The sequence below is a fragment of the Molothrus aeneus genome, chromosome 8 (assembly GCF_037042795.1).
Source record: "Molothrus aeneus isolate 106 chromosome 8, BPBGC_Maene_1.0, whole genome shotgun sequence".
NCBI classification, from domain to species: Eukaryota; Metazoa; Chordata; class Aves; order Passeriformes; family Icteridae; genus Molothrus; species Molothrus aeneus.
In genome coordinates this window covers 23,299,863-23,325,195 of record NC_089653.1, presented here as the reverse complement: position 1 = coordinate 23,325,195, position 25,333 = coordinate 23,299,863, and the positions used below count along the sequence as shown (strand labels likewise).

Sequence of the window (25,333 nt, the reverse complement as noted above, 5' to 3'; positions counted from 1 at the left end):
ACCTTGTTTTTGTTGATAAAACACAGACATTTGGGCACCTCAGAAAAGCCTTGCAGAGCACTTGTCTTGTGCAGGTTTGTGGTAACAGAACTTCCTTTTACATGTTGTAACTACAGCCAAAGACAAATGGGAGGAACTAGAAGCTTGAATTGTAAAATACAGACACTTGCATTTTCCCACAGGATGGAAGCTTTTCCACAGAGCATGAAGAAATCAGCAGTTGGCATAAACTATGCCATTCTTCCACTAAGGCTATTAACCCAATATGCAATTTAAAAATATCCAAAGCAGCCCCTATCTAAGAAGCATCGCTGAGAAGGACTTTGGGAAAGCAAGCAAACCTGTTTGGCCACAGAAGCTCTCCATGCTGAACAGCAGAGTTAAATCACAAGGGATTTTTTTAGTGTTTCTTTTGCAAAGCAAACCTGAACCTTTCTTAAACAGTAGATCAATACAGGAAAACTCAGCCTCTAAAGAATCTTTGTGTCGGTAGTGCAAGCTACATTTTTGCAATTAAGTACTGCTAAAACAGCTCCAAGTCCTGCTCCAAACTCTTCTCTTCCTGGCATTCAAACCAGTGGATCACTTACTAATATTACCATAGAATTAATTTTCATTTATCTTTACATTAGCTTTTAAAACTGTTTCTCTCAACATTTTTTTTTCAATGTTCATGTTTGAAACTGAAGACAGGATAATAAATATCTGAGTTACATAGCTCAAAGCAATGTTAGCTGCACTGCACGCCCAGGAGGTGGCAGTGGGAGCCGCGGTGGCTGGGCCATACCTGCAGGAAAGTGACCACCCCAAAAGGGGTCTGCACTGGCTGCATCTGGGGGTCTTCTGTCAGCAACATGTGCTGGATTCGAGACTCACTGTTGTCCAAAGGGCTGTGCCACGACACGTGGTCACCGCTGCAAAAGGTGTTTTCTGCAAGGACAGGAAACAAGAAATGTTTAGTCTGTGAAGTCTGCTAGAACATTCCTTCTGTTGGCAGCTGCTCCTGACTGCTGCCAGGCAGGGACCTCTGGCCCAGGCTGGGACAGTCACTGGTCACTATTCACAGTGACTGCCCCTGGCCAGCTCTGCTGAGCCTCTGAACCACCTGAAACAGGAATGGAGTCTCATGGAGTCATCTGAGTTCAACACCGATTTCAAAATTGCCCACTCTTGAGTCCTGTAGACAAAACCACCGTCCTATTTTGATATTAAGCCCAACAGGAAATACTAGCAAATAAAATTAGCCTGTCTCTCATTTACTACTAGTCTCCTTTTTTGAGAAGGCACAGAAAGTCAGCAGGCCCTACTGGATGCCCAATGCCACAGCAATTCACACTCTTAATTTGCCACAGAGAAAATATTCTCAAATTTGAATTAAACACGAATACTACCCTGCTATATTTAATAAAATAATTTATATTTAATAAAAATTCTGCTGCCCAACTTGTGATAGTGTAAGTCAAAATCACTCTCTCCTAGTTGTCTGGGCGGCTCTGGCGCAGAATTAGAATTAATATGTTTCTTCTTTCCCAAACAATGAGAAAACCAATAGGCTATAAATTTCATTCTATGTCAGAACAGACTGCATCAAAACAAGGCAGGCATTCCTTTCTTTTCCTCCCCTCCTACTTAGAAAGACAAAACCCCAGATAATCCCATGTTCCACAGCTAGTGCATGCCAGAAGGCACACCAGAACCCATCTGTCTGATGCAGCCCCATCACAGGAAAGGCTAATGCTTGCTTTCGGAGTGAACTAGAAGTAAAACAACCAGCCATGACCACATTCACAGCAATTAAAGCACACTCCATTTGCATGCAGTTCCTGGAGCATGTGTGGTAATGCTGCCTAGCCGACTGCTTTTATCTTGGGTGTTGTGCTTGTCCAAGCAGAGCTTATTGTACATACAAATAAACAACCTGGAATCCACATTCTGCCCTCTGAGATAGGTGTAGTGCTCCAGGGATGAACTGAGTACTGTCTGCTTGCTTCCAAAGTCAGTGGCAGGCCCAGTGCCCCTCTCCTTGACCAAGCTCATCCATGAAGGCAGTCTGGGCTGCTGTCCTCGCTGTGGTCTCTCCCAAGGCCACACTTAGAACTCAGCAGGAAAGGAGGCCTTGCCCACTGGAAGAGGACAAAGAATTCCAGTGCAGACTGGAAAACAGTGGTTATTTGAGTTGCTGTCTGTTGAGACTGGAGCATTTCCTATGCTACAGGAGCAGGATCCAATTCAGAGAGGTGCCCTCCCCATGGTCCTGGATCTTCACCTAACCTTCCCACATGACCTTCCAAACACATCACAACAGCACAGCCCTTAAATATCTACAGGGCTAATAGATGAACATGGCAGTGTCTGCAACAGCAAGAGAAAAGCTTTTTGAATTGCCAGGAATTGCAACTCATTCCCTGTCACATTAAACAGCACCACCAAGGAACTGGGTGCTTGCACATCCCATTGCAATAATTGTGCATCAGGACCAAATTTATTATTAATAATTCCTTTAATGACAACTTTTAGTAAAAAAATCCTTTCAGATTTTTTTTTCTCCAACAGACTTTATTCATTGCCATGACAAGCATGGGTTTGTGCAAGGGCAGCAAAGGCAGGATGCTCCAAGGGAGCCCTCAGCAGCAGGCAGGTAAACTTATGAGAGCTCCCTCAGAACTGCTGTGGTTAAAAATATTTGCAGTCCTCTCCCTGATGAGGAGCTGCTGGCCTGCTCCTGGCTGTAATTTTGGGCAACTCATTGTGTCTCCACTGGGTGTCCCCATTGGTGTGGGTTTGAACATTTGTTATATATGTTTTTTCAGATGAATTTCCTGGACAGCTCATTTGATTACGAATTAAAATAAACTCCAACTACCATAAGGAACTTAGCCTGAAAAATGAGGCATGTAACAGAAGTGCTGTGATCAGTAAGGGAATGTTTTCCTTAGTTAAAATTAGGAAAGAAAGAAAACATAGTGAATGCAAGCTGCTTCAAAGGGTTTATCGTTATGTACACTAAATTACACACTTCCAGCTCTGGGACCAAAAGGACTGGTTCAAATATTACTTTACTTTTAGAGATGAGGAAATATAAGCAGAAAAATGAAAAATGATTTTTAGTATCAAAATCTGGTTAAAGAAACAGCACTTATAATGTTGCAAGGGATATCTTGTGATATTTTCCAAGTTAGACAAAATGTGGCTGATTAATTTTTTTAAAATGATAAAAGCCTCTCAGTCACAGTTTTCAGGAATGAAACAAAGCCACAAAGAGCTTATTCTTGGGCCCTGTCTTTATACCACAACATTTTGCCCATCAAATGCTCACACAATTCTATGCTGATCGATCGCTGCGTTTCACTGTTGGTGCTGCTTCTCCTGGGAAAGCCCAGCCTGGTTAGAGCAGGTTTTCAAATGCAAATGTCTCTGCTGGAAACCCACCTGTTTATGGCCATGTGAACACTGAACACTTAGAAAATCTCCCTTTCCCTTGCATACACACGAACACCACAAAATTCACACTGACTACTCAATTAAATCACACCAAAAAAAAATCTGCAAATAACAAGAAGCCAAATTAAAACCTGTGAGAGTTCAAGAAACTTGGTATTACACCCTGAAACCCAGCTTTCCACTTGCTGCATTGTCACCCATGTGGGATGTAAGATCAACTCTTGTACAGAGACCATTGCAGCACTGAGAACAGCCTGGATTACATAACTTGTAACCACAAAAACTAAGAAATTACAGAAATAAAGGGCTAGATAATAATTTCTATTGCCTCATGCTGGAAACAGGGAGAGTATACGGTATCCTCCCTTCCTACCTTTCACACTCATGTTTTCAAAACAAGACAGGGATGAGAACACCACAACTGGATAAGCCTCGTCTCTTTAGGGGACCACAGCAAAACCAACAGTCATCAGAAAAAGTTCCAGGACATGACCAGGTAATTGTCAAATCCATATAACAGCGGGCAAAGTACAGAAATTATCTAGCCATCAACAGGAGAAATTAAAAGCAAAGGAACTAAAAGAAAATATGTTAAAAAGTTAAATCCAAATTATTTTAGCCTATGGATAAAACAGCAAATCCTCAGGAGTAAACTAAGGCTCTGATTTACTGCACAGAAGCTGACTGCTGCTGAATACTTCTGCGTTGTGGTAAACCTGAGGTGGCTTTGTGTTCCCTCCATGACAGGATGAGCTAAGGTACCCAATCTGCCCCAGGATAAATTCATATCCTTCAGCAGTTACCATGGGAGCAGGGGATGTGTTGTAAATACACAGGCTTGCTCACAAAACCCTCTGGGACTCTTGCACCCTTCCTGCTTGGAAGAGGCACTAACTAACAAGCCTTAAACCTAGCACAGCAAGGTGACTCATCCTCACAATTTTGAAACTGGTTCTTTTCCTGCAACTTTATGTTTTAACAAAAAACACTGACTTTTCTTTCTTTCTGGTGAGGATTGGTGATTTCATGAAATCCAACTGCTTTATAGGGAGGTATTGATTTCATAAGAACTCAACAAGGAAATTATTAAAACATTTAAATTCAAACTTACTATTTTAGTTCATATTTTATAACAGCAAGTCTATTATAGAAGTCTCTCTCTATCTCTACAAAAATGAAAAGTCTCTAAATCTGCCATAGACCAGCTCTTGTACTATTCTCTTATGCAAAAGCAGCAGTTATACCAGACCACTCTGTTAAGCCACCCATATTTTGAAGCCTTTAAAATGCCATTATCAATTTTCTTTTACAGCTCACATAAAGCAGGTAAGGTTCCTTCATGCAGCAACAGTCATAATTCAGCAGCACAATCTCTCCTAACTTTACTATCCAACTGCTCTGTAATGAGAACTGGGGAAATAACTCAGAGGGAACCATTCCACTGTAGACTAGTAAATTTTCATTGTCTAACTTTGCTCATGTATTTTCTTGGAGTGAATTCCTCCTCCCTCCTTTAATTTGACTAAATATAGCTCATGCCTAAAGAAATAAAACCAAGTCATATTCTTGGCCTCGGGATGTTTCATAAACATTATAATGCATGCAATCTATGCTCAAGTGGTGTTACCTGGCTCTAGAGAGAAACACAGATTACTTCCAACTGTATTTTCAATTCCTTTTTTAAACCTGTCAGCTTTCCATAAATGGGATCCTGCTACAAGTCCTTACTCCCTTAATCACCACAGGGAGTAAATTGAAAAGGACAGCAAACTTACAGAAGTACCAGGAGCTGAGAGAGATCTCCATCCTAAAGGCAGCTCCAGGCTGAAAGTGAGTCAGGGAACACCTCCAGTGAGCTGGCTACCCTGCACCCAGAGCAGATGGCAAACAATCTTTGGGCATCTGGGAGTCCAGTATCTTCTCTTGCATGTGCATTGGCAACTTAAGGAGGAAAACAAAGAGCTGATGTTGTTCCACCAGCAAGAAGACAGCAAGACAACTTTAAGCCTTTCTCCAGTCCATGCAGACTCCTGTCCCCAGCCTGTCTGGCTCCAAGGCAGTTCAAATTGCACCACCCTGGTTAATCCAGAGGCCAGAAACTTGTCCCTTCTGACATGGTCCCGCCACATATTTCTTGAGATAAATTTTAAAATTAGAAGAACAGATTTGCAGCCTGATCATTCCTCTGTATCTAAAACACCTCCTCCTTCCAAATGCCAGCTAAAATCAGCAACAGAGGGGCCTGAGTAAGTAACCAGATAAATCCACCTGGACAGTGTGTTACAAGTTAGCAGCTGATACAGCACACAGTGGGAGAAGCCCTAAGTACACTAACTACATTTGCCTGGTGTTGGCAAAACAGCCACTTACATCCTTCAAGAGCATGTTTCTGTTTATTCTGTTTCTGGGGAAAGCCAGGCCATCAGTACATGGTCACTTTATTTGGGGACATGTGCAAGATGATGCTGGAAGAAGCAGTCCTGCTTGTCCCCTGCAAAAGCAGAGCTACCTGGATCATGCCCTTGGAGCAGTGATGTTGCTAAGCTATGCTTACACAATGCTTGGCAATTCTCTGCTACCTTGGTCTAAAAATAAAAGAAAAATCCAACAAAAAAACCACCCCAGCAAATTTGCATCAGTGTGTGGCACAGGGGATGTTGGCACACAAACAAGATGACCACATCCCTCACAAAGCCAGACCTACATTATCCACAGTGCTCAGCAGTGTGAAAACTGGCAGCTCTAAGGGCTACAAACCTGACTCAGAGATCTCAGCTAAACTGCAGGCAGCGAGTCACAGATGTCAGCCTGCATAACTCAGAGAAATTGAGTATTTGAAGGCAAAGAAGGATTTTAACTCCATGACTTATGGGTGCAGGAATGTTAAAAAGGCCCCCAGTGAATTCCTGACCAGCATGACAGTGATGCAGCCAGACATTTAAATTGAATGCAGCTTATCCAATACTTACAGAAACAACGTAATTTATTGCATTGCCATTGCCCCATGTATATGGTCTGTATAATTTATTATATAAATGCATTTTCTCCAACACATTTTTAATATTCAGTCTGGCTTTGTTAAAAAAAAAAACAATCTGGCAATCTGTCACAAGTAAGATTTGATGCTGCTTTTCAGTACCATTTTGCAGACCAAACAGCTAGAATTAATTGAGAGAAACTAAGGGCAAACACAGAGTCCAATGCTGAAATGTAATAGCTATATTTTTCACTAGACCTACTTAATATATTTCTAACTAGCTCAGTAATAAATATAAGCATGCATGCAAAGATTTTAGCTATAATAAATCAATACAAAAGCTAAAGATGAAATTTGTGCCTAAGTATCTCAAAGTAATACTGTTGTTGCAACTCATTATATGGATGAAAAATTTTTAAAAACAGAGTATTAAAAAAAAAGACTTTATTTACACTCATTTGCCAGCCACATTAAACTGGATAATTAATGCCAAATTCAGTCTCAAGCTTAGTTTTCTAAGCTACAAAGAACTGCACACATGGATTGGTAAAGGGGAAAAAACAATTGGGATATAATCTGTGGGGCCCACTGTCAGTTAGTTTATAATTTTGCTTTCAAGTCAAGATGAACGTGTTTTAAGAATATACAAGGAATTAGCAGAATCCAAGCTGTGATATACTTGCACTATGTTTAAAAAATACTTTTCCTCCTCCCTGTTTTTCTTTTTCAGTTCAATTTTGCTGCCCCTTATCTCATGCCTTGGGAACAGGAGCTGCCCCAGCCCTGGCACTCCAAAGAGGTGCAAATTCACACAGTGCTGCTGCCTCCTGCAGACATGCAGCATAGAGAAGATCCCTTAGGAAGAATTAAATCCCAGGAATACAATTAAACAATAGCTCCACTGCAGGGATTCAAATTGGGCTTTTAGAAACAAGGGGCCTAGATAAAAGGTTCTTTAAAAAAATAGCAGGGAAAAAACCAGATTACCATTACTGTAAGGACTGCTTGACCTCTGAGGTTTGAAGACAGTTTCAGAAAGCAAAAAAGCGTGATGCAGTTTATTTTAAAAAAATTGCTCTGCAGGTTGAAAATACAAAAATGATTACTGCACAGCTCCAGGGTGTTAAATCTGGAAAATTAACAGCCCTCACAAAAGAGCCCAATCAATTTATGCAAACACATACAAACTTACTTGATCATTTAATTCTTTGAACTGAACACACAATGAAGAGCCTCCCACACCTTCCCAGGGTACATCACCAGCAGGACAAGGTGATTCCTCACTTATCTGTGTTGTGCTTAGAGGCATCACTACTATTGGCAGTGGGATGAAGGAAAATGTGTCTCACTGTACTGCAGCTTCCACTGATGGAGTTACAAATACTGCTTTTCTTATCACAAAGTAGACCCCAGGCACCCAGATGCCTTCTGCCACACTGCAGAGTGCAGCAATATAGAAAAAAAATTAAATGCTATTGTACAATAACCAATTTGGTTCTGAGCCTCTTCTACCCCTTCTGATTTCCAAGACATTTCTTTCCATCCCTTACAGATCTGTATATCTGGCTCACTCCTTCTTCCTGCCCCATGCTACGTGTGTACACAATTTCCATGACTGCAAACTCTGGGAATTTCTCAGCAGGCTCCCAGCAAGTGACTCCAGTGCCCAGGGCACACTCCCACCCTCTGCAAGTGGTGGGCCCCCTGTCCTCTCCCTGACTCTGTGCAGCCTGCTCCTCCAGCCACCTCCTCCCACACTTTCTCTCTTCCCAAAAATTCATTCAGCTCCTCAACTCTGTTCCCCTCAGGCTTCTGCAGCTCTTGCAAACAGCAGGAGCTGGCACATTCATCGTGTCTGCTGTCCCCTTTGTATAAGCACTGTCCAGGGCAGGTTGCATCTCTCATCTTGCTTTTACAACAACACAGTTCTCACCCATCTGCAGATTTATCTGCATGGCTCCCTTCTCCAGAAAGAGGAAGCTGGAAGAAGGCATGGCAGCATGAAAGGACTTAACTGGCATTGTTGAGTATGGCAGAAAAAGAAAATGAACACAGATGTGAGTTGCTTCTTCTCAGTCCCACAGAAGTTTGCTGCTCCAAGCTCTTGCTCCTCTACACCCCATCACTCAGACCCACTCCCCTTGGGTACTGCAGGGCTGGGATGTTTTCCCCTCCCCCAGTCTTCCTTTTACTTTCTCCATCTTCCTGTTCCAGCAACCATAAGGGAGCAGGAGTGATGTGCTTGCTCCAGGTCAGGCAAGAGACCCTTCCACCCCTGCCCACTAGCACTGCTACCAGTCTTCTGCATCCTTCAGGAGGATGGAGATGCATTTTGCAGCACTCCTTTAAAGGATGGCAGTTACATCGTCAGCAGTTTCAAAAAGTGAACAGCCTCAGGATGGGGTGGAGCCCCAGGAGCCAGACAGGATGTTATACAGCAGGATCTCCTGTCAGATAAGGACTCAGCTCAAAAGAGGTATTTAATGACAGTTTATTTACACATCATGTGGCCCCACATGACCAGTCTGAAGAGATACTTACCTGTCATTTACAAACTTTATCCTGAGTTCTGCCACAGGAAAGCCAGAATGTTTTACAGTTACCTGAATGTTTCCCAGCAAGGTGCAACTAGAACAAAGACTGGTGCCCACAGCATTTGGCAACCTTTAAATGTCCTCAGGGAACAGAAGGGAATAGAACTGCAGCAGGTGAGAAAAACTTTTTTCCTTGTTGGACCTCCTGCATACTTGCACATGTGCAGGCCACTGAGAAGGGAGGATATTTAGATGGACCCATGAGCACCATAAGCTTGTACAGTCACTTGTGACCTTCCCCTAGATATGCATTTATAAGACATTTCTGTTGAAGAGCTTTCAAGGAGCTTGAAGGAATGCAAAGGCAGGATCTGTCTTTGAAGAACCCAAAGAACACACAAGCAGCTTCTTTGAATAGCTTTCACAGCACAGACATCTGACAGAGAGACTCTTAGACTGCACCAGGGTATCTGTTTTAGCAAAATTATTTAAGAAACTGCAAGAAAGGGCAGATGGTCTGTGAGAAAACATTCACAAAGTTATCACATTATAACCCTTTCAGAAAAAGGTTCTAATTACTCAGGCATCAGTTCTGGGACTTGTAATGGACAGGAGGGCAGAGGTCTTCAAGAGAGCACTGTGTCATTTTCTCAGTGGTTGATTATTTTCCCTTAAATTTTCAGGAATTTAAAGCTTGCACAGGCCAAACTTTTGTTTTACTTTGGCAAAGCAGGAGGCCAAAGGGCAGGAAACAGAAAAACTCTGCATTCACACATGCTTGCATAAAATAATTACCACTGAGCTCTACCAACCCATTACAGCACTGCAAGAAAAACACACTTATTCCATTCCAAGAGTTGTATTTATGGTTCAAATGCAAAATGGACAGCCTGTTTATGGAGCGTCATTTGAAACACCATCGCAAGTGTTCTGAGAAGATTCCTTTAAGCCCCTAATTTTAAATCAAAAAGCACAAGAGTCCACTTTCCTCAGGTTCTGGGCTGCCCACAACCTCTGAATATACTCTCCCAGTTTCTCTTTCCCACCAAGAACAAAACACTTCCCCTGCTGTGCCCATTTGCTGCCTCCTGGTTGAGCAGGCTGCTGCAAAGGATCTTTGGCTCTGAGGCTGTCAGAAGACGGTCTGTAATGAGCTCTGCAAACTGCCACTCTCACAGGCAGAGTGAGTTAGTCAGAAAGCACAGTTTGAGCACCACTTGCTGCACAGATCTTCAATAGAATGTGTAAGAAGGTGGATATGTAACAGTGAACCCAACTTCCAGCTCTGCAGTTCATCTGCAGTTACTCTACTCTGCAGTTTCATCTAACATAGGCTTGGCAGCTGTCAAGGGAAAACACAGTCCTTTTCAGAAGGCTACTCAGTACGTGTAACCTTCAAACTCTCCTCTGTGCATCCCAAACAATTGCACTCAGGCAGTGAGAGAGGATGCTCTTGCAACTGCAGAACAATCCCTCTGTGTTGTTGCTTTCAGCTCCTCCATAGGAGGAGGCAATACTGTTCTCTGCAGAAGCTTTTAACTGCTAAAGCAGTTGCTTCCGTTTCCCAGGAAAGGCCGGGTGGGACAAAGACCTTGTATATGAGAGGCCAAAGGACCTCACACCAGCAGGAGAGGGAGTTTTCTGCCTTCCCTGTGCTGTTTCCTTTGTCCTGCATTCCTCCTTCAGTACAGGGGACAGAGCTTTTATCCAAGGCAGGGCTCACCATGTGCAGCTTCTCCCCTGCTTCCTTTATTCCAGCCTTAAGAGACATTCTTCCTCACAGAGCTTGCTGGTCTCAACATGTGGGCTCCTCCTCACTCCCCTACAGTGGGGAGGCTCTGGGTAGGATGGAAGAAAAGGCTTCCTGCAGAGAGCTTGGCTCCCCTCCACTTTGGGCAGAAAACAGCCAGATCAGTCCTGATCTTGAACTGCAGCCACTGTGGATGAACACCTGCTTGGGGCCAGCATCCAGGCGTCCCTGGGCGTGGGGCCTGCTGGCTGTCCCTCTGCCATCTCTGCACAGAGATGTGTCACACAGCTTCCTCCAGGTCTCTGTGCCAGCTTCTTCCCTCCCTCTCCCTCCCAATAGCAGCCCACCTGCAATATGAAAGCTAAAATAAGTTGTGCATTTCTAAGTATAACCATGTATCAAAGTTACAAGTCTTGGTGCTGTGCTCATCCCTGACCCTTTGGGAGCAGCATCAGGGCACATGGACTGATGTAAAACAGAGAGAGAAGACAAATTCCCACCCCCTTTCTTTTTCCTTTTTCTTTTTTTTTAAATAAACCAACTGAATGAACTGTACTGAACAGCTGAAAAACAACAAGCCAAGTTCAGTTCCCAGGCAGGAACAGGACATGAGTTGACAGAATTAAAAGGGACAGCATCAGTTGAAATCTTGCCAACTCAAACTGGGCCTAAACCTACTTTATCTAAATTGCAGTAGCAGCTACAAACAAGCCTTCTCTTTCAGGCAGCACTGAGATCCCTCACTTACTGCCTGGAAATACTATGTAATCAGTAAAGCAGTCTAGGGGAAGACAGCTTTCCTTCTATTTCAACAAAGTCTTTTATAAGCAACAAAGGCTTTCTGTGCCTTTGCTCCTGGCAAAGTCTCTCCGTGCCTTAGTGTGAACCTATCCTTTGGGGCTGGAGAAGGTCAGAGACCTGTTCCCAGCCAAGAACTAAAAGTTGGAGAGACAACAGTGGCTTCCACAGCAAGACACAGGAAATAACCATGAATCCAGACAAACTGCAGGAGAGGAAAAAAGCCCAAACTGTGGGAGATTAGAGAGGCAGAGAAGAAAATACTTTAATTTATATTATATAACTAGCTTAATGACAACATAAGACATAGACTTTTCATCTTCCAAGTAAAATGAGAGCGCAGGTGTCCTTGGAAACTCCTGGGGTTCCAGTCATGCTTTCCTACTCCTGCACTTCTGACTGGGAGGAGCCTCATGCCCAGCCCTGCTTCAGAGCACGCATGCTGATGAAGCAAAAGGCAATATCACTCAGCAGTGGTGCTGGTCCCTTCCTCTCATGTTCCTGGGAAATCATCCTGCACATCTCAAACCTGTCCAAAGGGCTGCAGGGGCTTTTCTATACAGCAGCTGAATTAAATGTATAGGGAAGAGATTCTCTAGTGTTGCCCAAGATTCCAGCAAGTCACAAACAAAGGCCAGAAAGATGCTACTCACTAAACCCATAACAAATCAGCAAAAATAATGGCCAGCTTATCCCATCAGTGGCTGATGAAGTGCTCTGAGGCAAAGGGCAGGGCTGAGTCTGGCACTGGGGTGCCTCTAGCATTGGAAAGGGGCAATACTCTTCCTACTGGAAACAGGAAGAGAAGTGAATTCAATGTAATCACACAAAATCTAAGGCCATGCAACTCCATTTGCGCTGCCAGGAAGAACAGGCTCACCACACACGTGGTGGCATTCACAGCTGTGTCCCTGCTCTATGCCCTCTCCCAGTTTACCACCCACACCTGACAGCACTCTGATGAAGAGAGGAAGGACAGGCCACCAGCTGGTACTAGTTCACAGCCAGGGAAACCTCAGCCATGGCCAAGGCCACTGCAAAGCTGCTTTCCAAGGATTGGCAAGCTTGTGCCACTGCAGCCACCCACAAAAGAGAGCTGGGTAAAATCACAAGTGAGGATAAAAGCATTGGGCTCTAGAGGTCCCAAAAATTACAGTAATACAAACTTACTTAATATTAAGCTTTGCAAGCCTGCAGGGAGGACCTGCATTACTTTAACTAAGGGAACCCAGATCTACAATGGGGAGTAAAAAGGGCCAGGTCTATCTGCAGCCAGCACTTTTCGCTGCAATGCCTTTCATGACAATTTACAAGAATTACATCTGGCAATTCTGTTGCCAACAACATCAGCAATGCCATCCAGCTCCAGAGGAAGCCAGCTACAGGTTAGGGACAAAGGCACGAGCTTGACAGCTGCCTGTCGTGCCCAGCTCATCAGCCAACCACTCTGCACGCCAGCAACCGGTTTGTTTTGTCAGCCAGCACATCATTTGGTACCACTCACAGCACGTACGTCCCAGCTGGAAGCTAGGGGATGTGACAAGGCTGGCTTAGGAGATGGGGGAGGGATGGGAAATACTGGGGAGGTGAGCTCAAAGGCAGCACTATGGGGAGAAGGGGATTTATTGCAGCAGTGCAGGACACTGCACAAAAATGCAAAGGCCCAGGCTCGATCTGAGCTGCTGCTCACAGAACAGCTTGTTTTATGGGAAACATCTAAGAGGAATTAGGCTAAAACCCAACCAATTTCTCATGGACTGCTGAATAACTATCAGATGATGAGAGCTTTTGGCCATGACAAACTTGGGTTAAATTGGAACCAGTGACTTCATGTTTCCATACCCCTTTGCAGAATAAAGGCACGCAGCCCCTGTGCACTTGGTTGAGTGTCCTGTTCACCTACGGCAATTTACTGTGCAACAATTTCAGCATTCACACAGCAGAGTTCACTGCATAACAGGTTCTGTTGAATTGAAATTGATGTTGATTTATACTTCTTTGTAGAGCTAAAAAACACAGTTAATCTCCATACAATTTTAATCTAAAATCCTGGAATACTAGAGAGGAGACAGGCCAGCTCTACACTGGAAACGGGTCAATATTATAAACAGATGATAGAAAAAAATATATATTTTCCAGAGCCATAGCAACCAGAAGAGAATAATAAATCGGCCTGGTGTTGGGAAGAAAAAGATAAGGGTACAGTCAGGGAAAAATGTGTATGAATTACTGGCACATTTTATTTGGCTTTAGTCATTCTCCTGGGAAGAAATAAACAGCTTTACAAACAAGCCAGAGAAGCTTCATTTGTATTCAAGGAAGCAAGGAGTTTGTTTTAGGTTTAGTTTGGTTGCTTGTTTTGGTTTTTTCTTTTTTACACACAGAAACTGGCCTGTGTCAAGAATGTTTGAAAACATGTTGGCAAGCAAAGAGTCACTGAGGCTACTACTCTGAAGCTTTCTGGACCCCAGGAGATGCAAAGCCAAGGCCTGGTGGGTATGGCAGGACAGCAGGTGCCAAGGTACCTGCTGGCTCATGGTTGCAGGTCTGAGACCCCCATCAGATCCCCTAATCCCACTGAGCCCCACTTTCAGTGTAAGAGTTATAGCTCATTCACACACTTGTTGGGACAACGTAAAAAGCCTCAGCAGTATCAAGGTAACCAACATTCACTGCTTCCTATGTAACTTACTTTCTTCTGATTTATTGTTGATAAATCCATGCTGGAACATCCATTATTCTGTGGATGCCTTCTGGATGGTTTGTTTCTCTTAGCAGTTTCTTAAGACCTGAAATCTGATTGACCACTTAGAAACTTTTTTTGGTGTTTTTTTTTGTTTTGGTTTGGATTTTGTTTTGTTTTGGGAGTTTGTTTTGGTTTTGATACAGGTTTTTCAATGGGATGTGAAGAACAGTATTTGCCAGTTTTCCAGTCTCCTGTGGTGCTGCCTGTGTCCCCTAAACCAGCAGGGGCTCAGCCTGCTCATGCTGATATGTTCTGGGGAAAATGTCATCAAGCTCAGCCAACCTGCAAGCTTCTAACTCATGGACATGCTCTTCATACTTTGGGCTCATTCCCCACCACAGCTTGTGCATTGTGGAGAATATAACCATGACATATGCCACATCATTATCTTCAGGCTCTTTGCGTGATGAGTTTTCATGACCATTTCTCCAAATCCGTACCTGACGGCTGCAGCTGTTTTCCTTCAGGCTAAAAACATGGAAGCAGCAAGAGCTCAATACACACATGTACTTGTTCCCATGCTACATCAATATATTGCCCTCATCACACATATCAGACTGACCCTTGGAAACAACATAAATTTATCCTAGAGAGAAAAAAAAAAAATGCAAACTTTAATTTCAGGAAAACACAAACCATAGTCCCTCTGTAGTGATTAAGGGTCTTAGTACTGTAGTACATAAAGAGTTAACAGTTGTTGTAAGCTCTGGATAAGCTTTCTGTAGGAAGAGTGTTTCTTCCTTTTCATTTGAATTGAAATATAAATTTGTTCTACCATGAGATATTTGCAGTACACCAATGAACCATGACAAGCTAAGGTCACAGAATTGTGCAAAGTTTCATTTTCAAGGTTTGAAGGTTTGGGGATTTTTAAAAACTAACAGAGTTGGAATTTGTGGTCATGGTCAAACAGTGATAAAATTAAGAACAGATAAAGCCACAAATAAAACTCTTTGAGACTTGAAAGCTTGGTGTTGTTGAAGGAGGGTAAGTACTGCCCTTTAATCAAAAGCACCAAGTGCTTGTTACAGTGAACAGAGAAGCCAAGGCTGAAAGAGGCCTGAAATTCAATGCAGAAGATTGCTTTTCTAAAGCACTGACACAGTGCAGGAGAGAGAAACAAAGGAATGCAACACTCATTTGCCTAGAAGAATTTGTTAGAAAAATACATCACTTGCAATGAGACATGCTTTGCAATTGCAATACACAGGAAAAGTATTTAGGACAGCAGTAGCTGCTAGGTGAATATTCAACTGAGTCGTCACCACCTGAAAATGCTCAGGCTCAGCAGGAGTATGACTACACCTTACTCTCCCCCAGCTTCAGCTGGACTCAGCAGCACACCTCTATGATAACTAAAAAGTTGGCTTTTATCAAGAGATAAGAATTTAGCTCTTAGTACAGCTTTCAGCGTAAACAATTTTCTGACATGCCAAAGTGCTTGGAGCCCATCCAAAAAGTTTCTGCTGATTTTATTCTTTTTCTTCTTGTTCAGAGTGGATTTGTAAGTTTTACTTCAGTTGTTTCAGTTCTTCAAATGTTTTTAAGGCTACTTTGGAGTATTAAAGCTACACCATAGTTTTATTTTTTTTTTAAACAACTGAAGAGGATGACATTAAAGTACATACACCAGAGTTAAACAACGCTTACCAGAGTTTCATTTGACAAATGCTCTAAGCACTACAGTCAGAAAGAACTTGAGCAAAAAGAAACCTTTCATCACGTAAAACAATGCTGTCATGCCACAGCCTGCTTCATGCCCAATGGGCTTCAGAAGAACCAACCCTTCAAATACTTCACAGTTTTAAAGTTTCAACATCTGAATAGAGAAGTCCTGTAAAAAAATGAGAAAAACAATGGCAGAAGCTCACTTGGCTCTGCAGAGTGAGAATGTCAAACTGGGGGAAACTCTACCAGGCAGAAAAGAAAGTAACACTGCTGAGGACTGGGTGCCTGATTACCCAGAAGCGACATAATGGAGAACTGCTCTGGACACTGCCATTCTGAGACAAGACAGCTCAAGGGAGTACAACAAAATAAAGCAGGACACGTCAGATGTAGAAGTACTGGAGACTCTGCAGAGCAATGGAGTGAGAGATCTTTGAATAAATTAGAAAATTACTGCATCTAGCTGTGGTCAACTGGCATTGCCCTGAAAGATCAAGAAGAAACATGATAAAATAGGCCCCATTACAAGTCTTACTTTTAAATGCATCATCTTATCAGGATTAATGTGATGTCTATTATTAACCAGATGATTTTAGCCTGAGAAAATTCTTTCTCAAAGAGATATGTGATAATCAAATTTGTACTAAAATAAAACTAGAGCTTTTTCACTTGTTGCAACAGCACACAGATTTGTTTTATACAAGGCAAGGAATGGTTGGTAACAGTCAGTGACAACACACAGCTGCTTGCTGAAGAGCATAAAGCAGCATAGAAAAAAAAAGGCCCAAAATCCAACACTTCCATGATATTTTAAGGGGCCTTTGCAGGTCACTTGTCCAGCCTCCCTGTTTGAAGTGGAGTCATCCCCAATGCTAGATCAGGACCAACTTAGCTTTGTTGAGCCATTCCTGAACCTTTCCAGGAATGGAGTTCCAGCACCTCTCTTATAAACCATTCTCTGTCCTTTGCCACTCTCCTTGTGAGCAAGTTTTCCTTGAAGCTTTTCCAGGGCCTCCCATACAGCAACTCAGAGCTGTAGCCCTTTGATGTACTATCTAGGGCATGACCCCACAATCTTGTAACTACCCTCCCTACAGCTGTAGGCTCCAATTAGATCACCCTGCACATTCTCTTCTCAGGCTAAACTGGCCCTGCTCCCTTCAGCTCTCCTCATGGCTCACACGTCCTAGAACCCTGACCACCTTGAACACTCTCCAGTTTTTCAGTATCTCTTAAAGGCCCAAAACAGGACACAATATTTGAAGCAAGCCCTTCTCAGTGCCATGCCAAAGAGGTAATAACTTCCCTCTATCTGCTGCTCATGCTTTTCCTAAGGTAACCCAGCATGTGGTTTGACCACTGTATGATAAGCATGGTATTGGCTCACACCCAATTACATAGTCAAAGAAAGAACTGTTGTTTTTCATAAGGCAAATTGAAAACTAAACACCCAGAGGCTAGAATCCATCAGCATGGATGAGTTTCAGTGTGCCTTTAAAGAGTCATGGTGGATGTAAAGTAAAAACCAGCATAGATAAGCGGAAGATAACACCGGAGGATGGTTCATGCCAGATTGATAAGCATGGGCACAACCACTCTTTTCATTCTAAGAACAGTTCTTTGGCTTTGAAGTTCAAAAAGATGGGACTGCATTTTTGCAGGAACCAAACAAGGGAAGTCTCTGCCCTGACTGCCAACTTAGTCACCAAGAAGTTTGCCCTTAAGTACCCTTCCAAATCCCATTTCATTCGACAGACCTCCTCTCACCAATGGAAAACACAGTGACCAACAAGCAACTGCTGTGAGAACTAGCCTGGTCTAGGAAATCTTAAATGTTTCAAATGGGATGTAGGATATTTAGTATACCTTGACACATAACATGTACATTATTTTGTATCTAAGAGGGAGACTTTAGATTCAGATGTTTTCTTCAGATCCTGCAATCATTGCACAGAAAATGTGAGTATGAATTCATCCCTGCATGGTCAGTAGCAAAAAGCTGCTGTGCAATACAATTTAGGCAGGATGGGAATCTCGAACAATGTAAAACATAATGACAGTCTCATAGATTTAGATGCTTAACAGTTGTAAAAATCAAGACAGAAAAGTGTGACAAATTTTGGATGGTAACTGGGGAAGACAGCTACATAGCAAAGGTTACAAAAAGACAAGCAATAGTCTGGGCTGGCACTGAACTATGACTACCAATATTTAGAAAAATACCCAAAAGATTGGCACTTCCTCAGATTTGTCATAGAGGTTAGCAGAGCAATCCTGTTCTTACCCAGACCTTTTTCTTTTGAGACTCTGCCAGCTGACTGAAAATCATCAGCAGAATCAGAAGTTACTGAGCAATTTATGAACTAGTTCAGCAGGTACCAAATGCTACAAATTCAATAATCATCGATTTACAAGGTACTTTAGCTATAAAGGACCTCAAATTAAGTTAAAAATGTTCTTTAAATATTTTCATTCAGATCTTGTGATGCTGGAAAGTGCCTTTCAAGTACATTAGCCATCAGACATTCCACAGGTTTTCACGTGCTGGCACTCAAAGTAACATTCATTCTGCTGATGTAAATGAAACTATGAAAGAACAGTGCAAGAGGATGGTCTGTAGGTACCCTGGTTCCCAGTTTTCTGGCAATTCTCCACCAGCAGTAATGATTCACAACTGTTAATTCCTTGGCCCTCCCAGCCCTTAGCATTCCTTACAACTTTTACATTTTCACATCTCAACAACACCATGTCTATATGCATTGCTACTGCTTGGCTGCAGGACCATGGGAAGGGATTTGCCTGTGATGGAGCTCCAATGTTTTTAGAAGTTCTGCTGAGAAGTGAGACCTTATCAGATGGCTGTTCCTCATTCAGGATAATCAAATGTGTTTTTCTTGCTGAGAGAAGATACTGGATGTGGCACTCAGTGCCATGGTTTAGTTAATGAGGAGGTGTTAGGTCATAGGTTGGACTTGATCTCAAAGGTCTTTTCCAGCCTAGTTCAATCTGTGATTCTGCGATTCTGTGAACCCAGCTATGCAGGAAAGAGCCACTGGGCAGATCTCCCATAGTTACTGACTGTTGTGTAACTTCAGCTTTTCAATACTCAGGATTTGCAGTAACCTGAACAACAATTGGTTTTGTCCCTGCAGACCGGGCTGGAGGAAGGAACACACTCTTTTGGGTTCCCATACAAGACAATTCCCAAGACCTGACTGGGTGCTGATGAGACAAGTGCCACACCCTGTAACAGATGTGGCCCTTTAGAAGCAGAGCAGGAAAAAGCAAGGCCTGTATTGACCCTGTGGTACCTGACTGGAAGACGTATCTGGCCAAGCCTTGCATCAGCTCTGCTGGCCAGGTGGGTGGTGCCGACTCCCCCGTCTCCCTCTTCAGCCGGAATGTCAGCTCAAACCCAAAACCACTTGGTCCATCTGTTCCTGTAAACCTGGAGGGAATGAAAAATAAAAAGTCATGACACACTTCTTGTAACCAGAGCAGGACTGAAGATTAGGACCATGGAAAAAGGAGGAGTGTTTTCCTCACAGAACCAGCCATCCAGGGAGTGGAATCTGGATCCTGTGTTCTGTAACCACACATGCAGATCTACCTAACTGACTGATACAGGACACTGGCAGCCTCACAAATGCAAAGTTGTATCTTGGACAACCAGCATCCCTATAGTGTTTTATTAGTTTCACATATCAGTTAGTAAAGGAAAAAATAAATATTTCTTAAAGGGAGAAATAAAAATGCTTCAAAGTGGATAATTTTCAAGAACCGATTCCAGGAAAAAGCATAAACCAGAAACTGAAATACATTATGAATGGGTCAGTTTTAAGAAAGATCAAAGTTAACAAAAAGCCTTCGAGCTGATGTTTCACAGCTATGTTTTCTGAAAGTAAGATGGCTCCCTATTGACTTTCCTCCTTTCAAGGCATGTTCTGAAACAACACAGCTTTACTTCTAATATGAAATGAGCTAGAGTTCAGTGGGCTTTTTTTTAACCTCTTGGATCTCTGCTTCCCAAAAATAACTGTTTAAAGAAGACCACACATGCTTTACATTGATCCATATGAAAATTACCAAATAACAGAAGTGTTTAGGTGAATATCCATCAACTCTAAAGCAACACTTGTATTTAGGAGAACATTGCTGGTCACAACACACCAGTAGTCATAAAGCAGTAAAGCTGACAGGCAACCTTACTTAAATGGATTTGTTCATATGGTACTGTGACTCTTAAACAGGGAATTACTAAATAAGAAAAAAAAAAAAAGGTAAGGAAACAAGCATTAAGCTACTTCCATTATAAGATTTTTTTTAAAATCCCCAAAGGTTCAAAACATACCTTCCAAAGAACACTCAGAAAATGCAGCAGCATACAATGCTTATATTTTCAAATTAACAGTTAAATCTTAGAAGAATTTTATTTGCATCTAAGACATTTGTATTTAAAGATTAGACTTAAAATGTTTTTGAATAGTTAATGGTCACAAGTTGGTGAAAATACAGGGAAAATTTAAAAACATGTAATTCACCTGCACTGTGCAGCTGTTCTGAGGTAACAGTCAATAAAGTGAAAGTCTTTGATCTGTTTAATTTTAGCTTGGTAATCTGGTTTTGAGGAAATTGTGACATGTGTGGCTTTGAATACTCATGATTACTTTGGAAATACTTTATGCTTAATTTAGACAGGTCTTTCATAGAAAGAAATATTAATATTCAGGATGTAATTAGCATCGTAATTTTATTAGTATTTTTGCCAAAGGTTTTGCTTTTATTATCCAATAGCCAAGTTATGCAGCTTGGCTTCTCTTACAGATATCCTTTTTACTGCAAGTGCTCACACTGGCCCCAGCTTCAAAATTGTGATAAGGATGCATCAGTCTGCTAGTGGAAAGGCAAGTAGCATGGGAAATTATTTTTCCCAATTAGAAACCTAAGATCTCCAGATACATGTGCCAATGGAAGACAGAACAAATGGCTTATCATCTCTCACAAGGACAGAGATACTCCTCATGTGGAAACACTTGGTCCTCATGGCAGTCTTCTCCTTTCAGAGTAGGTCTCAACTGCTTAATTATTATCTTAGGAAGATGACAAGAAGCTGGACAAAAAACCCACCACACCTTGCAGGCTTGATTTTCAAACTTGTGCTTCTTCCTGTAAGTTCCAAATTCCCCCCAAACTTCCAGAAAATTTCTAGAAAATCAATCGCTGTCATCCAGCCAGACAATGAACAAGCTAAAAACCCTAAGAATATTTCCTGATCAGAAAGACCAGACAAGCCTCATTTCCACAAAAAAAAAACCTGTGTGGAAGGGTAACAATCCACAGATGGAAGAAATCTTGGTAAAGCACATGGAAGCCATGAACTCTTCCACAGACCTCCCCACATTCTCTGCTACCTGTACCTGCTCCCTTTCCAGTGGAAAGCATTCCCAGCAGGTCAGCCTGACACAACTCCTGTGCCAGCTGCAGAGGCAACATGCTTTGACTACAGTCTTTGATCTACAGAAACTAAATTCTGGCACTATTTGGGGCTAGTTTCTCTGAGAGCTCGGGAAGTGAGGAATGAGATGATAGGTTTGGTGTAGGTTTTTCTGGTCTTGGTTAGGTTGGCTGAGTGCTTTAGTTGTTTTGTTTTTGGTTTTTTGGGTGGTTTGTTTGTTTGTTTTTGGGTTTTAGTGGGGGTTTTTGTTGTTGTTTTTTTTTGAGGGGGGGAAGGGTGGTAGTGGCTTAAATCTGAAGGTAACCAATTCAAACTACAGCCAATTTAGAACAAGGACTTTGGAGCTTAAGTCAGCACTGAAGTGCTTTACAGGTAATTTATTCAGTCAAATTCTTGCAGCACAGCAGTCCAAAAGCCTCTCAGCTTTACAGTAAGATGATGGTCTGACATGGAACATGTGCAGGGAGAAAGGCTCAGAATTAGTATTTTGTATCCCTGCATGGCCCCGCTACATAGACTGAAAGCTGCAGTACAGCATTAAATTTCTGTACTAACAGATCTGAATATTTCACATAGTTTGTTTTATGCCTTGGTTCTGGTGAACCCTGGAGTTTTGAGTGAAAGTTTCTTCTAAACACTTCTAAAACACAAAGGGGAAGAGGGGGAACCCCTATTTTACCCCAAAACTAAAGATGCTAAGTATAAAGAGTCTACATGGACTATATTGTGCCCACCACTGCTTTGCTCCCTCCAACATACGGGCACATCACCTTTTTAGCCAACCCAACTGCAAAGCAACTGGGTAAGTTTTCAGAAAAATAAACACTGATGGAAAAATTCTTGGCTTGCTGCATGCTCACTGGCACACAGCAGATAGTTTAATATTATGACTACAGCAGTAATAGAGGCTCTGGTATCTGCCAAGTCAAATCCAACCCCATATTTAATATTAAAACCTTATTTTGTCAAAAGAACAAAAATAAACCTTTCAAAAGCCAAGGTCATACATTACATGCCATTCTTAGGTTAAAACTCCCGTTATCTGTTCAGCAAATCAGCTCAGAACAAACCACACTGCAGCGCTGCACATATGCTGGAGGAGCCTGCCTTGTTCCTTTAATGAGGTAAGAATTTCACTGATCATGATATTTAGTTCCAGCAAAAGAATCCAAAGAAATAGAGGCCCCTTTATTTACAGAGCTGTGCAACCAGGCCCCCCCGAGCCCCCCACCACCCCACACTCTGCCAGGCCCTCTTCTGAAACCACACACAGAGAACTGAAAAGCTGCTCCCCTCTGCAGCAGAGTACCCAGGACGTTTTTCACATCAAATAACCCAGCTTAAGAGGATCAAAAGCCAAAGTAGCCCTTTGCTTTAAAAGCAGCTCTGAAAACCAGAGGCTTTTCAGTTTAAATCAAAGCTATATGCCAAAGCATTTTCATTCTCACTTTTGCAAGGAAGAAGGGAAGGTTTGCTTCACTGCAGTGCAAATGGCAGTATTTCTGCAATTCTGCTTTTGAAAGCTACACAGCTCTGTACAAGGAGCAGAGTGTACTAGGTGTTTATTTTTTTGAGAGTTTAAGAGTATGTGCATATAAATATATTAGGTGAACCAATCCCTGGAAACAGGAGTTTACATAGGGAAATCATTATGATTATTTCAGCCTGAGAACAACAAGAAAGCCCTTTCAGGCTGTTTGGGGATAGTTAGGACTGCACTTTCAGAAGTCACAGCTGCACTCCCAACAGCTTCAGAGAGATAAACCGACTCTCTTCTGGGAAGCAAGGTCACAGCACTCTGGAATGACTTGTCTCAGACTCAATGTTCAGCTGCTTCAACACTACTTTTCTGAAACCACTTAAGATGTCTTTTACTTAAACTTCTTAATTGCATCTTTCCACATCTTCTACAAAGACAGTTACCTGTTCTGCTGCTGGTGAGCTACTCTGATACCATTTTGAAGGCTGCAGAAACACAGTATCATTACATTTCTAAACCTGACATCAGAAAGAGCTGCTGGTATTTGTATCAGGACCAATTTTAATTGTGCCCACAATCCCCATCCCACCCACCAAAAAATCCTCAACAGAATAATTGCAAATCCATAGCTTTCAGTACTCCAGATCAGCATCTCAGGATCTTTTCAAAGTTTGAGGACATGGTCAAACCAAGGTGACAGACAGGATCCACCACTCTGCCTGATGAGAACAAAGCACTTGGGAGTCCAACACACAACAGTGTTTTAAGGCTGCAGAGCTAATACCTGTCCCAGAAAATTTTTCTATCAGGTAGCAAAGAGCCTACTATTAGCAACACAGAGGACTGGTGTCATAAAAAGATCAAGGTACCCAGTGCCTGACTTCACAGGTCTCCCTGAAAATCACTTGAATCACCTGAGATGTGAATCACTTCCTTTTTACTGTCCACTAAAAAGCAACACAAAGGGTGGTCTCCTGTCCAAAACCAACCAGTGGCTGTTCAGCAGCCACTGAGCTAAACACTTCAGTGTCTGTATCTCCTGGGAAGGGTGTCAGGCAAGAGCTGATGTGCCTTAAACAAGATTATGCACAGTCAGTCTTCTGAATTCAAGCTTCAGGTGCACTGTGCAATTTCTACCCACCATAAGCAAATGACCCTCAGATTTCAGAGCTTAAAGGAAAAAGAAAAAAAAAAGGAAGAAAAAAAAAAGGGCCCTACCTAGTACTTCCAGTATCTTGCCTAACAGGAAGCAGTTGTTTTTAGTGCAGCTGTCAAACAGTATAAAACTATAAAACTCTCGTCTGAGAACCCCGACAGCATGCTGGGAGGTTCCTGTAAAGCAATTCCATAAGAAAATAGGCACAGCAAGCCCTTTACATAAAAGGCTTAAAAAGTATCCAGAAGAGTAATTTCAGCCAAAACCTACCTGCTTACTCACATATTCTCCTGGATTGTCTCCTGACATTTGAAAAAGTATTAATTCACATAAAAACATTTAAGAGAAGCAAGGGGTGGTTATCTGGATGTCAGATGGTTATCTGTTCAGAGTACTTAGCAGGAAATTCCATGAGCTCCTGCTACTCCAAACTTGCACACACAATCTTACTGGACTGCTTTGCAGCTTAATTTAAGAAAAAACTTCATGGATAAGCAGGACAAATATAAACATAAAACGAACACATGCTCAAAGATTTCTGTTCATGTAAAATCAGTTGGAAAGTGAGTGACACAGGGCTCAGAGATATCAGTCTGTAGCAGCTGCTGCTTAGAGCTTGCTCTTGCAGTACATCATATCAAATGTGCAAGCCATCAACCAAATGGAAAACTCTTCTAGAAAGTTAAATTGTTTTTAGAGATTTATTCCAACATCTAAATCCAAACAGATGCAGAGCACTCACTCTGAAGTTATTTGGAGGAGTTTCTCAGCTTTCTGAAAAACTCATGTAGATCCACTTAGAAAGCTTACACTGAGATAGAGCTGAGTAAAAATTTGTGAATTGATTTGTGCTGGCCAGTATGAAAACAGAATTGTGTTTCACTGAGCTACCATTCAATGAGGGAAGAGCTGTTACAGGGCAGAGGGGGAAGAGGAGACAAGGTACAGTTTCACTCACATATACACAACACTGATTTCACAGATTTTACTATTCAGCTTCTTTAAAACTCAGCCAGTTACAATCTTGTCCCTGAAACCCGGAGAATCACAGTTTAGATTTTGTTTTTACACAATTGCCTCTGTAAAAATGTTGATACAACAGATAAATTGTTTTTTCCTCTAAACCTACAGAGTCAAGTCAACCTTATTCGTAATTCTGCAGGCACAACTGTTTTATATAGTGTCACTAGATAGTGATCAAACTCTGGAATCAGATCTAGGGACGTGATCCAGGGAACTCAGCCCTCTGAGAAAGCATCGACTGGAAACTTTTGGAGGTCCCTTCCAATCCAAGTGATCCTACAAATCATCATGGCCAACAACACAGC

General features: G+C 42.2%; 1 protein-coding gene across 2 annotated transcripts in view; it reads right to left on the bottom strand.

Moving 5' to 3' along the window:
* The window catches only part of SUFU (SUFU negative regulator of hedgehog signaling), a 95,679-nt gene that overhangs the window by 45,093 nt on the left and 25,253 nt on the right, over positions 1-25,333 (bottom strand). For both annotated transcript variants that reach the window (XM_066554327.1, XM_066554328.1), the window contains exons 3-4: positions 19,226-19,362; positions 788-930 (exon numbers count right to left, since the gene is read on the bottom strand). In XM_066554327.1, the coding sequence (XP_066410424.1) occupies positions 788-930; positions 19,226-19,362 (280 nt within the window). The remainder of the gene's footprint in view (positions 1-787; positions 931-19,225; positions 19,363-25,333) is intronic.